This window comes from Patagioenas fasciata, chromosome 5 (genome assembly GCF_037038585.1).
Source record: "Patagioenas fasciata isolate bPatFas1 chromosome 5, bPatFas1.hap1, whole genome shotgun sequence".
NCBI lineage: Eukaryota > Metazoa > Chordata > Aves > Columbiformes > Columbidae > Patagioenas > Patagioenas fasciata.
In genome coordinates this window covers 54,591,527-54,605,846 of record NC_092524.1, presented here as the reverse complement: position 1 = coordinate 54,605,846, position 14,320 = coordinate 54,591,527, and the positions used below count along the sequence as shown (strand labels likewise).

The following is a 14,320-nucleotide window of genomic DNA, read 5'->3' as shown; positions in this document are numbered from 1 at the left end:
CAAAAGGGAAGGTAAGAAGGACTCACGCAACAAAGTTAAATGCCATCTCAGTCATTAACTGTGTAAATAAAAATGTAAGGAAAAAAATTTATGAGTAAAAATGGATCCTGGAGTGGAAAGCTTCAGACTTCATTTATTCCTATTTCTGACATCTGCTGAAGTATTTTGAGTTTTTTTTAAAGATAGGTTTATTTGATTTAAAAAAACAAACAAACAAACAAAAAAACAACCAAACAAAACAAAAACACCAAAAAAACCCCCCACACACACTGTTTTTCAGATTCTTGACCAGAATTTTTTTAAGATTTCAGAGTGAGATTTATCTTTCCGGCTTCTGGGGAGTTCCCCATCTAGAGAGGACAGTTTCTCTGCCCTCTACCGAATCCCGAGGAGTGTATTTCAGAGTAATTCTCATCCTCTGTTCTCATCTGTGCCAGTGATGATGGGGCTGATGTTCCAAGTGCCTCCAGCCAATCTCTGCTGCATCTTCACTGGTCCTCACCATGCAGGTTAGAGGTCAATATCTATAGTAAGGCATCTGTTCTTACTTACAGTAGTAATAAGTAACCTAATGGTAATAGGTAGCTCTGAGAAGTGCTATATTACTTTAGTAATGGTAAAAGATGAAGCAGGTGTGTTGAAACATGACTCTACACTTACCCTTTCTCAAAAGTAAATGGAGAGTCTATCTTGGGATGAATGGCATAACACTGCCTTTAATGCAATGTGCAGAAATGTGTATGCTTCTACCAGCCCTTCTGTTGGTGGCGACATTAATAGACAGTCTTCCTTTCCTCAGGTGTATCAGGCACGTGAAAAAACAATCATCCACGTGCTTGTTGAGAAAAGTTTAAGTATGAACTGGTGTAAAATTTAGTGCTATTGGGCAGACAGGCATTATTCTCATAAATTCCTTCAGAAAATTAAAAAAAAATAGTGCCTGAAACTACATATATATTCAGACATGTTCCTGGAATTTGCTGCAAACATTCTCATTAAGAATTGACTGTATTTATTATGTTCATTGTAATTTTTTTTATACTTAAGTTTAGAAAATGTTTATGTCAGGATATTTGTCTCATAATTAAGATGCAGGGGTTTTTATGCTATTAAATAGGAATATGTGTGTTTAATAGGACAGATAAATGTGTAACCTGCCTCCTGTTTAAGCTCTTGCTTCCTAGTACCTTCTTTACTGTACTGTTTAAGTTCTTTTCAGTGCCTTTGCTCCTAAGTAGTAATTCCTTTGACAGATACCCTTCTATTTGAAGCAGCATGTTCACTTGTTACTACTTACTTCTTAATAACTTACCTTTCACATAATTAGCTGCAACAGAAATTAAGTCAATGCTGATATATGTAGAAAAGTAAGATTTTATTTTAATTCTATTAATTGCTGCTAGTGTATCTTACATGTATGCAACCAGTTCAAAAATATGTAGCATCAGGACAATCTCTTTGATCTTTGTCTTGTGAAGCATTAAGATTACCATGCTGAACACTTTCTTACTCAGCTTAGTCCAAGTTTTCTAAACAACTGACAAAGTTTAATTCTTAAATATCCTTGGAACAGAGAGAAAAATGATGATGTATAAAAAGTAAAATAATTGCAGTGTAAGCATGCTGCTCTGAGCTGTCCGGGGAGCTCTCATGGGCATAAACACAGCTGTAATTTTGTGGCCATACTGGGGTCAGACTGGAATGTATGATTCTAGGATAGGGGTGGGTTTTTTTTTCCTTTAAATTGCTATGTTTGTAGTGCAAATAGAAATAGTATTCTGTGTATATGTAAACCACATGTACAAATGAAATCAGCGAAGTGCTATTGGAGACTTCAAGTTATCAGCATTGGGGTACTATCTGTATTAACTCATTAACCAGAAGCACCCATGTTTTCAGCCCTCCCACAGTACGCATTCCCTCATTTCTTCCAAATCTGCGCAATGTCCCTTCAGGAGACTGAAATATCCCATCTTTTCTTCAGAAGATGTACTCTGTGAAAGTGTAAATCCTAATGCAGCAGTAGGTCTGAAGAAACTGTAACAGACCCACCTTGAGTCAGAACACCTGCCTCCTGGATGCTTCCACATCAGAGGAGATTCTCCTCGTCCTGGCACCCTCTGTGCCTGCCTTGATATGGAGGCCAAGGTGGTGGTGTAGGGCAGCCAGTGCTGCCTCCTGCCTTCTTTGAGACAAACTGGTGCTTTACTGCCCTCACCCTGTGCTGAGTAGCTGAGGACCAGCAATATGTCACAGCTTACATTTTTGTGGCTCTGCATGGACTTGTCTCAGGAAGGTCCATGTGCAGTGTGATAAAGATGAAAATCCCACCTCTGTTGTGGTTTATAGGCTTCTGTTAATCTGTTGCAAACAACAGTGACTCCAATTCAAATCTGCAACTTTAAAGTGTGTTATACAGTCAGATAATGTATATTAGCCAAAAAAGGTTCTAGTAGGGCTGAACAAGCTTTCCAGTTGTTCATCCAGGCATGCTAGCAGATATGATTTAAATGACTGTATAGTTAAAAACCTAAACCACAATTAAAATTATTATACTCTTAATCAGAATTTAATCCTCTTTGCAATCTTGGTCTGTAGGGCACTTGTGTTCTTACTCTTACTGGGAATCATATAGACTCATAGAATAGTTTGTGTTGGAAGGGACCTTCAAAGGTCATCTTGTCCAACTCCTCTGCAATGAGCAGGGACATCTTCAACCACATCCAACTTCACCTTGAATATTTCCAGGTATGGGGCATCTACCATGGCTCTGGGCAGCCACAGTATTTTACCATCCTTATTGTAAAAAATTTCTTCCTCATGTCTAGCCTGAATCTCCCCTCCTTTAGTTTAAAACCATTACCCCTCTTCCTATTGTAACAAGCCCTGCTAAAAAGTCTGTCCCCATCTTTCTTGTAGGCCCCTTTTAAGCACTGAGAGGCCACAATAAGATCTGCCCAGAGCCTTCTCCAGGCTGAACAACCCCAGCTCTCTCAGCCTGTCCTCACAGCAGGGTTGTTCCAGCCCTCTGGTCATCTTCATGGCCTCCTCTGGCCCCTCTCCAACAGGTCCATGTCTTTCCTGTACTGAGGGCTCCAGAGCTGGATGCAGGACTCCAGGTGGGGTCTCACCAGAGCAGACTAGAGGGGCAGAATTGCCTCCCTCAACCTGCTGGCCATGCTCTTTTTGATGAAACCCAGGATATGATTGGCTTTCTGGGCTGCAAGTGGCTTGTCTGGTCGTGTCCAATCTTTCATCCACCACTACCCCCCAGTCCTTCTCCACAGAGCTGCTGTCAATCCCTTCATACCCAGCCTGTATTGATACCAGGGGTTGCCCTGATCCAGGTACAGGACCTTGCACTTGGCCTTGTTGAACTTCATGAGGTTTGCATGGGCCCTCTGGACGGCATCCTGTGCCTCAGGTGTGTCACCTGCACCACTCAGCTTGGTGTCATCCACAAACCTGATGAGGGTGAACTTGATACCACTGTCTATGTCATTGATGAAGATATTAAACAGTACTGGTCTCAGTATGGGCCCCTGAGGGACACCTCTTGTTACCGGTGTCCATCCAGGTGTTGTGCCATTGACCACTTGGTGTGACCATCCAGCCAATTCTATTCCAGATTTAGTCATATGTATTATTCCTTCAGGATCAAAGGGCCTCTATAACAACATCATTGATTTTTGCTTCTGTTTCCTAGGCTGTGAAGACATTATTGCTGAGAGCATCTCACTAGACACCTTAATTGCCATTCTGAAGTGGAGCTCTCAGCCGTACGGTTCCAAGTGGGTACATCGTCAAGCACTGCATTTCCTCTGTGAGGAGTTTACCCAGGTCATGACTTCAGATGTCTTCTATGAGCTCAGCAAGGACCATCTGCTCACAGCTATTCAGTCTGACTATTTACAGGTAACCTGCAATGCACAACACAGCTAGTCCCGCTTGAAGGAACAGGTTATACCCTTACTAGAAGCACTTGGGAGTAGCTCATCTTAAAGTGTAGGTGGGAGAGGGTTTGTAAGCACACTAAGCATTCCTTTCATAATGTGTAGAAAATTAAATTGATATAGTGATTAAGAAAACTATTTTGTTCTTGGCTTGTGACACGACCCAAACTGGTGGTATGTGCTATTGCTTAGAAGCCTAATAATAGTATAGAAATTGCTGCAGATTGTTTTAAATGAAGCATTTCTGAACCTAACATTTGCCTTGGATGCTTGAGTGTTTTATTATGCGGTGATAGTAGTTTTGCTTCAACAATGTACATAATAGGAACTAATGAACTAGTAATTGTTCAGAAGGCTTAATTTATATTTGGGAGGAGGCATAAAAATGCCTTTTCTGACAGGTATTGCAGAATTATTTTTTTTGTGATTTCTCTTCAGTGATTGTGTGGATATTTGCTGCCATTTCTCTTCAGGGGAGATATCTTTATAATGATGACCAGCCTTTTATAACTTACAGATGACTGGGGTTTTTGCGTTTGTTTTGGTTTTGTATTTTTGGGGTTTTTAAAAATTGTTGTGGGTTTGTGTTGTGGTTTTTTTTTTTTTTTTTGTTAGTATTAAGTGTTACAGATTACTTAAGTGCTTTTTAAAAAATGGTTTGTTTACTTTAAACATTTCAGGAATTACAGTAACAGTGCTGTTGATCTTCCACGAGAGTGTATATTGTGACTAAATTTCCAACCCTAGTTGTTAAAAAACATGTAAATAAATTTAAATTTTTCAGTATATTATTTTTTTCCTTTAAAAATGTTGAGTGGTTAGCGTATGTATATAGGTATGAACAAAGCAAATTTGTGTATAGTATTACTGAGGACATTTCACCTAGATTATAATTTAGCTGGTTTAATTGTTTTTGTAGCTTTCCATGCTCTGCAGGTTCTGAATTTGTAGCGTTAAACAAGAGATCCAAACCCCCAGTGTTAGAACTGCCTCTTCTAATTAGCTTTAATCATTGAAATTTAATACCTGTAAGTTTTCATGCTAGACAAAAGTTTTCATTCTGTAGAATATTTATTTTCCTCTTCCCAGGGATTCAATAAGTGACGTGAATCTAGAAATCATGGTGGTGACATATCAGTAGTTCTACCTTAGAATATTTGGAGGAGGTAATATAGCAGATCACAAAGTACAAATACTTACTTTGCTCGTGGTACAGTTGTATTTCTTTGTAGCTGTAGAAGACCTGTGTATGTGACCCTTTTGGTTTTGAGTTGTGGGTTTGTTTTTTTTTTTTGGTGTGACATTATACCAAACATATACAGATTACTCACTTTCTCATCCTACCAGGCAAGTGAACAAGATATTCTTAAATATCTGATTAAATGGGGAGAACACCAGTTGATGAAGAGAATAGCAGACCGAGGTAAATATCCTTTAAACTACACAGCACTAAACCAATTAAATCAGAATGTGTGGAAATTATTTTCTGTGGGTAATCTGTAGTTTAAGGAAATTTTATCTGCTTTTCGCATAGTATGATCAAAACTAAACAAATGCACTTTAAAAAAAATCTTTTGTTCTTTAAAAAATGAGAATGCAGGTATTTGAGGAGGGATGGGGTTGTTTGGACTCAAGAAGAAAAGCGGGCATCTTAGCAAACTCTATAAAGTTCTAATGGCAGGGAGCAAAGAAAATAGAGCCACACTCTTCTCTTGGCACCGAGGGCAGAATGAGGGGCCATGAGGCATTAGCTGAAATACAGGAAGTTGTGTTTAAACACAAAGGACTGTGAAGATGGTCAGACACTGTAACAGGTTTCCCACAGTAGTTATGGGGTCTCTGTCCTTGGAGGTGTTTAGAACCCAACTGGATGTAGCGGTGAGCAACCTGTTCTACCTGGCCTGGGAAGTGTGGGGAGGGGGCGATGATTGTGGCCAGACCAAATTTCCAGAGGCCCTTTCAGCCTCTACAGTTGTCTGATTTTCACATCTTCACATTTTCACAGGGTTTGCTGTTGTCTCAGAATTATTTTTCTTGTAATGAATTCATCAAATAGAAAGCCCTGCAGTATCTTTTACTTTTCTGTGCTCATGTAGGCTTCTCACAGTAGTCTTCGTTTATTGTGTCAGCGTTTCACTTAAGTTTGTTTCTCTCATAGGTAGTAAGAAACAAACCATCAAGTGGCATCAGTGTTTTTCATGAAGTAGATGTAAATGTATTTTTATTAGCTCAGATGCATTTTATTGCTACAGTGGTAACTCCAATGGCAATCTCACACGGGTTGGATGTGGGAAGTAGGTTAAATATATATTTCCCAAATAACAAATGTGAATAGTTTGTAGTTCATCCCCACCTCAAAGTGTCAATCAGATAGTACAATGAGAGGAACAGAAAGAACCTGCCTGAGTGAAAACAGAGCTGGTGTGGCTACTGTCTTTGGAGGGCTGGCCACATTTTTGAAATTCACTGTTATTGCTTCAATAGAACTGCTTTGTCATGGACACGTATGAAATGCAACCCAAAGTCAGTAAAAATACGTACTTTGAGTGACCTGAGTAAGTATTAAACTTCTGTTTTCAAGACAGTTTTCCTGAGCGTTTGTCTCAAGGCACACTGGAATGTAATGGAGCCACTTTAACAGTAACAGACATGGACTGGGAAGGAAGCTCCTCATCTGGAGTACTTGTGCAGCTGCCTGGACTGTACTGTTAATTAAGTAAAAGGCTCATTTCTCTTTCCTGGGGTCATCAGATAACATGATAAGCAAAAAGATAAATAATAGCTATGCCAAGTTCTGTCAGATTAGGACCAAATTTAGTCTAGTAATTTGGTCTAAATTCCTCAGTGACACTGCTGATTTTACAGTTCTGAATATGTGGCAGTGCCAGTCAAATACCAGGAAGCATTAAAAATTGTAGTGGGCTGTGGCCCATACTTGAGCTGCCTGTACTGAAGAGTGAAGCTAGCCAAATTCAGGTTGGGCACAATACCTAAAATGTAGGTAAGGGTAGTTAACTGGGGAGGGAGAATGACTCAAGTGTGTCATATGTTGTCATCTTGCTATTTATAGGAAGATACTCTTGGCACAAACAGGTATCCTGTGAACATGAGAGCAATTTCAGTGGGCTTGTCACAGTTGTTACTAAGGTGGGTTACACAAGGAAGCCAGAATAATTATCCCAGTGGACTCTTCAGGCCTTAATTTGTAGGAAATAGGTTTCTGACAGCTGCTGGGGAAAGGGAGAAGAGCTGCAGGGCTGAGTCTTTGGCAGGTAGTGCTAACAGAGAGGTACACATGTTTTGGTAGCATAGGTACCCCAAACACTCTATTTGTATTTTGTCCCTGGCTTACACTTTGAAACTGACTGCTGTGCAAATGACCTGAACTCATATAAACTGCAACTGTATCAAGGGATGCTTAAGATTAAGGCATGAATAGTTTTGTGGGACGATGCTGATTAGCACTGATTTAAAATTAGAATTTTCTTTCCTTTTTTGTATTTTCCTATAAGCCCTGTAACTCCCACTTTCCTATTTAAACTTTTTGATGTAAACTTAGTATTTCTTGTTCCTTCCCACAGAGCCTAATTTACTCAGTGGTACTGCTCACAGTGTGAATAAAAGAGGTGTGAAGAGGAGAGATCTTGACATTGAGGAGCTGAGAGAGATCTTGTCTCCACTTTTACCTTTTGTCCGCATTGAACACATCTTACCCATGAACAGTGAAGTACTGAGTGATGCAGTAAGTCAGTAGTCTCATAAAAATACTGTCTCTGGGTTCTTTGTACTTCAGATGCTGCAATATTCAGCATAGTGGGTATTTTTTAAGGATTAGCTCCTAAAATGGTATTACTCAGAGTAGTACATGTATGACTCTCTGGTTAAAATTTCTGTTTTTTAAATCTATCAGAAGCCTAAAGAAAAATCGATGGTGTAAGGATTCAGTATAAGAAATCTATTTCTTGCAAGTTTTCCCCATATTTATATTTAAAATCCATAAAACTGTTTCTTGATTCTTAAAGATGAAGAGAGGCCTGATTAGTACTCCTCCTTCAGACATGCTACCGACATCAGAAGGTGGAAAGTCAAATGCCTGGCTGCGGCAAAAAAATGCTGGAATATATGTGCGGCCACGACTGTTCTCGCCATATGTGGAGGAGGCTAAGGTAATAATGATTAACAACACTTGATTATTGTTAAATTGGAGTCATCAGGGGGTTCTGTAAACAGGGAAAGATTTTGGTATGTTTTGCCTCTCTTTGCATGTATTGGTCTAAAATACTAACGTTTTCAGTTTAACAAGACTTACAAGATTGATCATCAGGCTCAAGTCTCTAGAACTGGTCAGAAAAATTTCAACAAAATTTTTTTTTTGTCGAAATTGAAATGTTTACGAGACAGATCTTGATGAAATTCCACCGGAAACAAAGCAGCGTTCTGAGGGAAACCTCCCTGGTTTCCAGCCAGTTTGCCGGCCCAGCTCCTCGGCAGCCCTCCCGGCAGGCGGATGGCAAGGTGAGAGCCTGAGAGTCCCAGTTGGCAGCTACTCAGCAACCTCAGTGCCAGGTCTTTCAGGCTCCCCAGCTCCCCCCAGAGCTGGGTGGAGAACTACTGTTCCACTTGGCAGAGGACTCTGGTATTTCATCTTCTTGTTTGAAACAGAACATACCCAAAATAAGTTTGATCAGCCACAAAATGGAATTTTGTGTCTAATTTGACCTAAGTCCTTGGTGTCCCTCTTAGGCAGTAGCTTCCCTATTTAATACCTTGCATGAGGACTGTCCAACTGAAGATATTGTAGCATCTCTGGTGGCATTTGGTGACAGGGTGGAGATGACTCTGTGTGGGGCAGAAACATGCCACATTCTGTTTGACAGATGGGGGCCTTATAGGTTGCTGGCTAATGCCAGCGCTTAAGGCAGCTCTTACTTAAGAGCTCATGGGTCCCATCAGAGCAGGCGACTTTGGAACAGGAGGATGAGGTGAAGCTGTGCACGTCTGCATTGCCTGCAGACTCTGACCACTACTCTGGTGAATTCAGAGCTTTTGCCCTGTGCCTAAGAAAGAAAATGTTTTCCAAGGGTGTGAGTTGGCATCTTGTTTGAGGGGAGAAGAGAAATAAACCTACTCTGCCTTTTGGGGACAAAGGTTCAAGAGCACCACTAAATGAGCAAAGGAAGACTAGCCAGTTAAAATTTTATCTTTGTATCTTGGTTTGTTAAAACTAACAAAAATGTGTTAAAGAACGTGTGATAAAAGCTTTGACTCTTTTAGTGTTCAGGTATATAGGATAGGAGTGCTTTAGTAGTAATCTTAAAAAGTGCATTCTGATTTCCACCCCCCGATCAGGAATCCTACTTGTCTCTATTAGTTTCATATTATGCTGTTAATATTTAGTTGTTTAACCTTAGAGGAAGGACTCTCATACTTATTATCTGATAACTATACTGCTATTGATCGTTTAATTAATGTGAAATGCAGAAACTGCAGATGAATTATTTCTGTGGGCTTTATTTGGTTTGGTTTTAACTCACCTGTTAGCCTCCCAATTTTTTGAAATATTCTCATTTAGTGTTAAATGGACTTCCTAAAAGGGATGCATAAATCCCTTTCTATTATTTAAGACATCTGAGGGAAACGTTTCATTTTCAGATCAGTGCCTTCTGCTCAGTGGCACAGAGAACTGAGACCTATAGGCAGTAATTGTCTGAAACAGAGCCCAGAGGATATCCCCTCGAGAAGGTTGTTCTAATCTGACACATCCAAAATAAGCAAGGCAGCCTTCCCAGACTTTATCCACCTGCCTGCTCTCAGCTCTGTAACTCTGATCATGACTGGAAAATGGAATAGAAAATGCTGTGGAAAAGCCAAATACTGTTTCGGACGTGGCAGAGTTACGGGTTAAACACTGTTGGACTTGTGGCCTGGGGGCTGCATTTCCAGCAGGTCCTGGGGGTGTGTGTGTGCAGTGTCTTCATGGGGGCTCTGGTGGCTGTCGTTGCAGTCAGTCCTGGATGAGATGATGGTGGAACAAACCGATCTCGTTCGTTTGCGGATGGTCCGAATGTCCAACGTGCCAGACACCCTTTACATGGTGAACAACGCGGTGCCGCAGTGCTGCCACATGATTACCCACCAGCAAGTCAGCACTAACCAGTCCAGCCCTCCATCAGTCATAGCGAATGAGATCCCAGGTAAGGTGCTGCATCGTTGGCAACGTCAGTTGCTCTTGTGTGAGTGGGTGAGGGCTTGAGGCCAGGGGAGTAAATGTGAATTATTGAGTATTATGATATCCTCGGAGAGTAGTACTGCACAATTTGGACTTCTTCCCACCCTTTTGCTTTGGTCTACTCTGAAAACATAAGCTGTTTTTGGATGGCATAGTAAGTAGTTAGAAAATAAGCTACTAAAGGGAGTAGTATTTTAACCTGCTTCAGCTGAGCAATTTAAAAAACGTAAAACTGGTTAAACTTACATAGAACACTTGCTGGAGCCTGCCTGGATGTTCTCAGAGTGGTTCTCTGTTTCCTACAACCAGTCATCCATGATGGGTAAGATCCAGAAGGCTGGAAAATGGCAAAATACCGATTTATTTTAAAAACAAAAAAGCAGGGGAACATAACTTGTAGGGCAGTCAGCTTAACTTAGTTTGCCAGGAAAGTATTGGAGTTAGGCACTCGAAACACACTCTTTTTTCAGTTTACCAAATTTACTTCAGCTTTGAAGTCAAACCAACTTCATTCCTTGTGTGGCAGAGTAGATTTTGATAGGTGAAAGTAGATATGGCCTCTCTTGACTTCTGGATACTTGGTGTGACATTCCTGATAGCCAAGCCAGGAAAATATAAACATAAAACTGCTCTAATATATTTTGTCGTTTATGGATTTGATCTTTTGGTGTCAAACAGGAAGAATGTATCTGGTGGGATTCCCAAAGTATCTAGCTCTTCCCAGCTTTCTCCTGTTCCATTAATCCTCAGTGTGTGTAGATAATATGCTGGCAAAAGTGGCAGCTGGTGACAAATTGGGAGGGTCAGTGGAGGTTTTGGAGGGCACGGTTAGATAGCTAGACCAAGATGAAATTTTAAATTCAGTGAATTGTGTTTATGCATGTGTAGTCAGCTGTATGCATACAGGATGACAGAGTGGGAAACTGTGGAGAAAAGCTTCAAAGTCCACATATAATTCTATAAAGAGCAACCGTCGTGCTAAAATAAAGAACGAAATGTGTCGCAAGACAGGTGAAGTAATTTGGTCTCAGATGGAGCATTGTGTTTATCCTTTAAATTGCCAGACTAGGTCAGGTCAGGCATTTGTCTGTCCAGTCTGGTATCCATATTCCAGCAGTCACCAGAAGTGAGTGCATGAGGAAAGTGTAGCAGAAAAAGCATATAAAATAATTCCCTGTAAAGCTCCATGCACTCTTCCACAATTCGTAGCTCAAAAATGTCCTATAGTGGATGGTGTTTCTGTGTAGTTAATAATTTTAAATGCATTTTTCATCCATGGGCTTATGCAGTCTTTCATTAAACTTGCACAAACTTTGGCATCCACTTTTGGATCAAAGTATCACATTTCAGTAGATACGGATCAGTTTGGGAGTCTGTAGAAAAGCGATAAAGATGACATGGCACCAAGAAAACTCATCTTCCTTTCTCCACCACTCCCTGTTTTATAAGCTCTTTGTATGTCAGTTATGTCTCCCTTTAGTCAACTACGTTGAAAGAAGGTAGATAAACTATTTTTACAGAGGCTAGAGCCAGGACAAAATAATAGATTTACATTACTGCAAGAGAATTTAAGGTGAGATCTTAGGAAGATTTGAAACACTGGTTAGTTAAACACTGCAGTAAGTTTTCTAGGAAGGTTTGTGGAATGGTTTTGATCTCTTTGTTTCTTGTGATTCGGGATTAGACTTGATAATACCTAAAAGGAGCTTCTGAAAACTTCTGTAATTTGAGAAAAGTACTACTTGTTTATTTAGAAACTTAGAGCTGTGGCATCGTAGTAGTACATTACAGATCTCAGACTTTTTCCCCCTGTAGAGAAAAACATAAATATACTCACCATGAATGTAAAGTATTTCATCGTAAGATGTGACTTTGGTAACGCTTTGCTGAATCTTACTTTCCAAAGAAGTTGAGAAAGGAGACAGGTTCTCAAAGGTCTCCAATGTTTTGCAAAAGTTTTTGTTTTCTGAAAAAATCTGGCAGTGTTGGCAAACGTGAGACATCTTGCAGGTCTGAAACTCCTCTGCAGCTTGATTTTGTACAATTTAATATGCAGGAATTCTTGCCAACCTTGTGGTTTGCACACAGATGGGAGCTTTGAGCCTGGCCAGTAGCTGGAGCACAGATATTGTGTCCTGGTAACCGCCTGCGTTGCTTAGTTCTGCAATTAAGCAAAAGAATTGATTGTTTTGCCAGGGCTTTGTGCTAGGAAGGGTAGATGGAGCCAAATTAATGTGAGGAGATTCAGGCATGTACCCAACCTATAACTTGTATGGGAATCCATCCCCAAGCACAGACGGAGCACAGGAACTGCCAGAGGGAGAGCCAGACAGGGATGCCTTGGTGCACCTTAGGCTGGGCTCCTAGAACAGGGTGTTTCCTACAGCTTGGGTGTTCCCCATCTGTGGCTTGCATCTTCCTTGTACCCACTGCCCTGGTCTGGATTTGCATAAATGCTGGTGGCAGTGTGTCTTAGTGCTCTGCTTGCAATGCTATTGTAAATGAGTTAAGCCTCTGCTGAAGGCTGTTCTATTTTGAGGCTCGCTTCTGAAGGTAATTGGGTTTCCTTAGGTATTTTCCAGCTTCAGTTTGAATTAGAAATCCTGTAACTGACTTGAGAGAATTGTATTATTAATGTATGTAATCTCTCTTCAATATGTTTCACATGAATAATAGTAAAAACGACAACACCAAACAAAAAAACCCACCACTTTGGTTTGAGAAGAAAGCACTTTTTAATGAAAAACTTGAATCATTTTTATGCCTACTGGTTTGGAGAACTGCTTCAAACTTCTCTAAAATGGTTTTTTTTTTGCCTTCAGTGTTAGCAAAATGCTGGTTGCAGCCAAACATTTGGCTGCTAAACCAGGATTTTTCAGAACAATTTAAGTGTGTGGAGGACTTATTCCCATGCCTTGAAGACTGGATATAATTTATTATTCCCCCTACCCTCCAAGTACATGAACTTAATTGGGGGTAAAGGGGTGGGAATTTTGTACCACTCACACTCATCCTTCATGTACCAATGTAAACCTTGTGAAACTGGCACCAGTTATAGTTGCATGATGTTGGGTTTTCTCCTCTGTAATGCAGATGTCTATTCACAGTGTTCATACTGTCTGATCCATTTAATTTTATGAGCTCTCATTATGGACATCTGGTCGTGGTAATATATAATGCTTGTAAAGCTGGTAAAGGATCAGATGCCAGGGCTTACATATTCAGAGGTCTGGATTTGTCTTCTCTTATGATATGCACATTTTCCTGAGGACAGAAAGACCACAGAGAAATATCATTCATCATCAAACAGCAGCAAGAAGTGGCATGAGAATGTTTTGCAAGAGGATAAATACCCCAAATTATGCATGATTTCATTTTGGAAAGGTTTTTTAAATTTTTTTTCAATGTGGCTGCATAAAACAACATAATTTTAAGAGGTTTATGTTGGCTTACAGTTTGTGTAATTTTTTTTAGAATGATCTTTCTGTAGTTACATAGTGGTATTATGGCCTTGTGATTATAGAATTCCACTAGAAGTATGAAGCGTATGCCAAAAAAAAATGAATGAATTCTTGGCCTGTAGAATTCATGAGGGAACATTCAGTCGTTATTTAAGATATACTACCCCCTCCTCAAATCATGAGACGTCATAAGGGATTTACAAAGAAGGCTGTATTTGTGGCTCATTCTAGCAGAAGCTGGAACAATGGTAGATGTCTTTACATTTGTGTGATATGTGTGTATCCTGTGTGGCTTAATGATGTTCCAAGGAACATGTGTAAGTTGAACTGTTCTTGGCAGAATGCTTCTTAAAAAAAAAAAAAAGCCAAGTCAGCATGATGTTAGATTTTTTTCTTTCATTCAGAATTAAATATAACCATTGCGATCAAACTTACTGTGTAAGAGTTCTAAAAGCAATCTCTATCTCCATTCTGTTCTCTGTTATCCCTCCAGTTCCCAACCTCCTTGTTGTAAAAGAGATGATCAAACGGCTGCAGGAGCTGCGTCATACGGAGCAGGTGCAGAGAGCGTACGCACTTAACTGTGGAGAGGGTGCCACAGTCAGTTATGAGATTCAGATTCGTGTGCTGCGGGAATTTGGACTTTCTGATGCTGCTGCTGAACTTCTGCAGGTATG

General features: G+C 40.2%; 1 protein-coding gene across 3 annotated transcripts in view; it reads left to right on the top strand.

The window, feature by feature from the left end:
• The window catches only part of BTBD7 (BTB domain containing 7), a 57,805-nt gene that overhangs the window by 35,653 nt on the left and 7,832 nt on the right, over positions 1-14,320 (top strand). For 2 of the 3 annotated variants that reach the window (XM_065838635.2, XM_071809572.1), the window contains exons 4-10: positions 3,707-3,915; positions 5,301-5,376; positions 7,535-7,695; positions 7,976-8,119; positions 8,355-8,468; positions 9,958-10,147; positions 14,137-14,315. In XM_065838635.2, coding sequence (XP_065694707.1) covers positions 3,707-3,915; positions 5,301-5,376; positions 7,535-7,695; positions 7,976-8,119; positions 8,355-8,468; positions 9,958-10,147; positions 14,137-14,315 — 1,073 coding nt within the window. The remainder of the gene's footprint in view (positions 1-3,706; positions 3,916-5,300; positions 5,377-7,534; positions 7,696-7,975; positions 8,120-8,354; positions 8,469-9,957; positions 10,148-14,136; positions 14,316-14,320) is intronic. The other variant, XM_071809573.1, reaches the window with a different exon arrangement.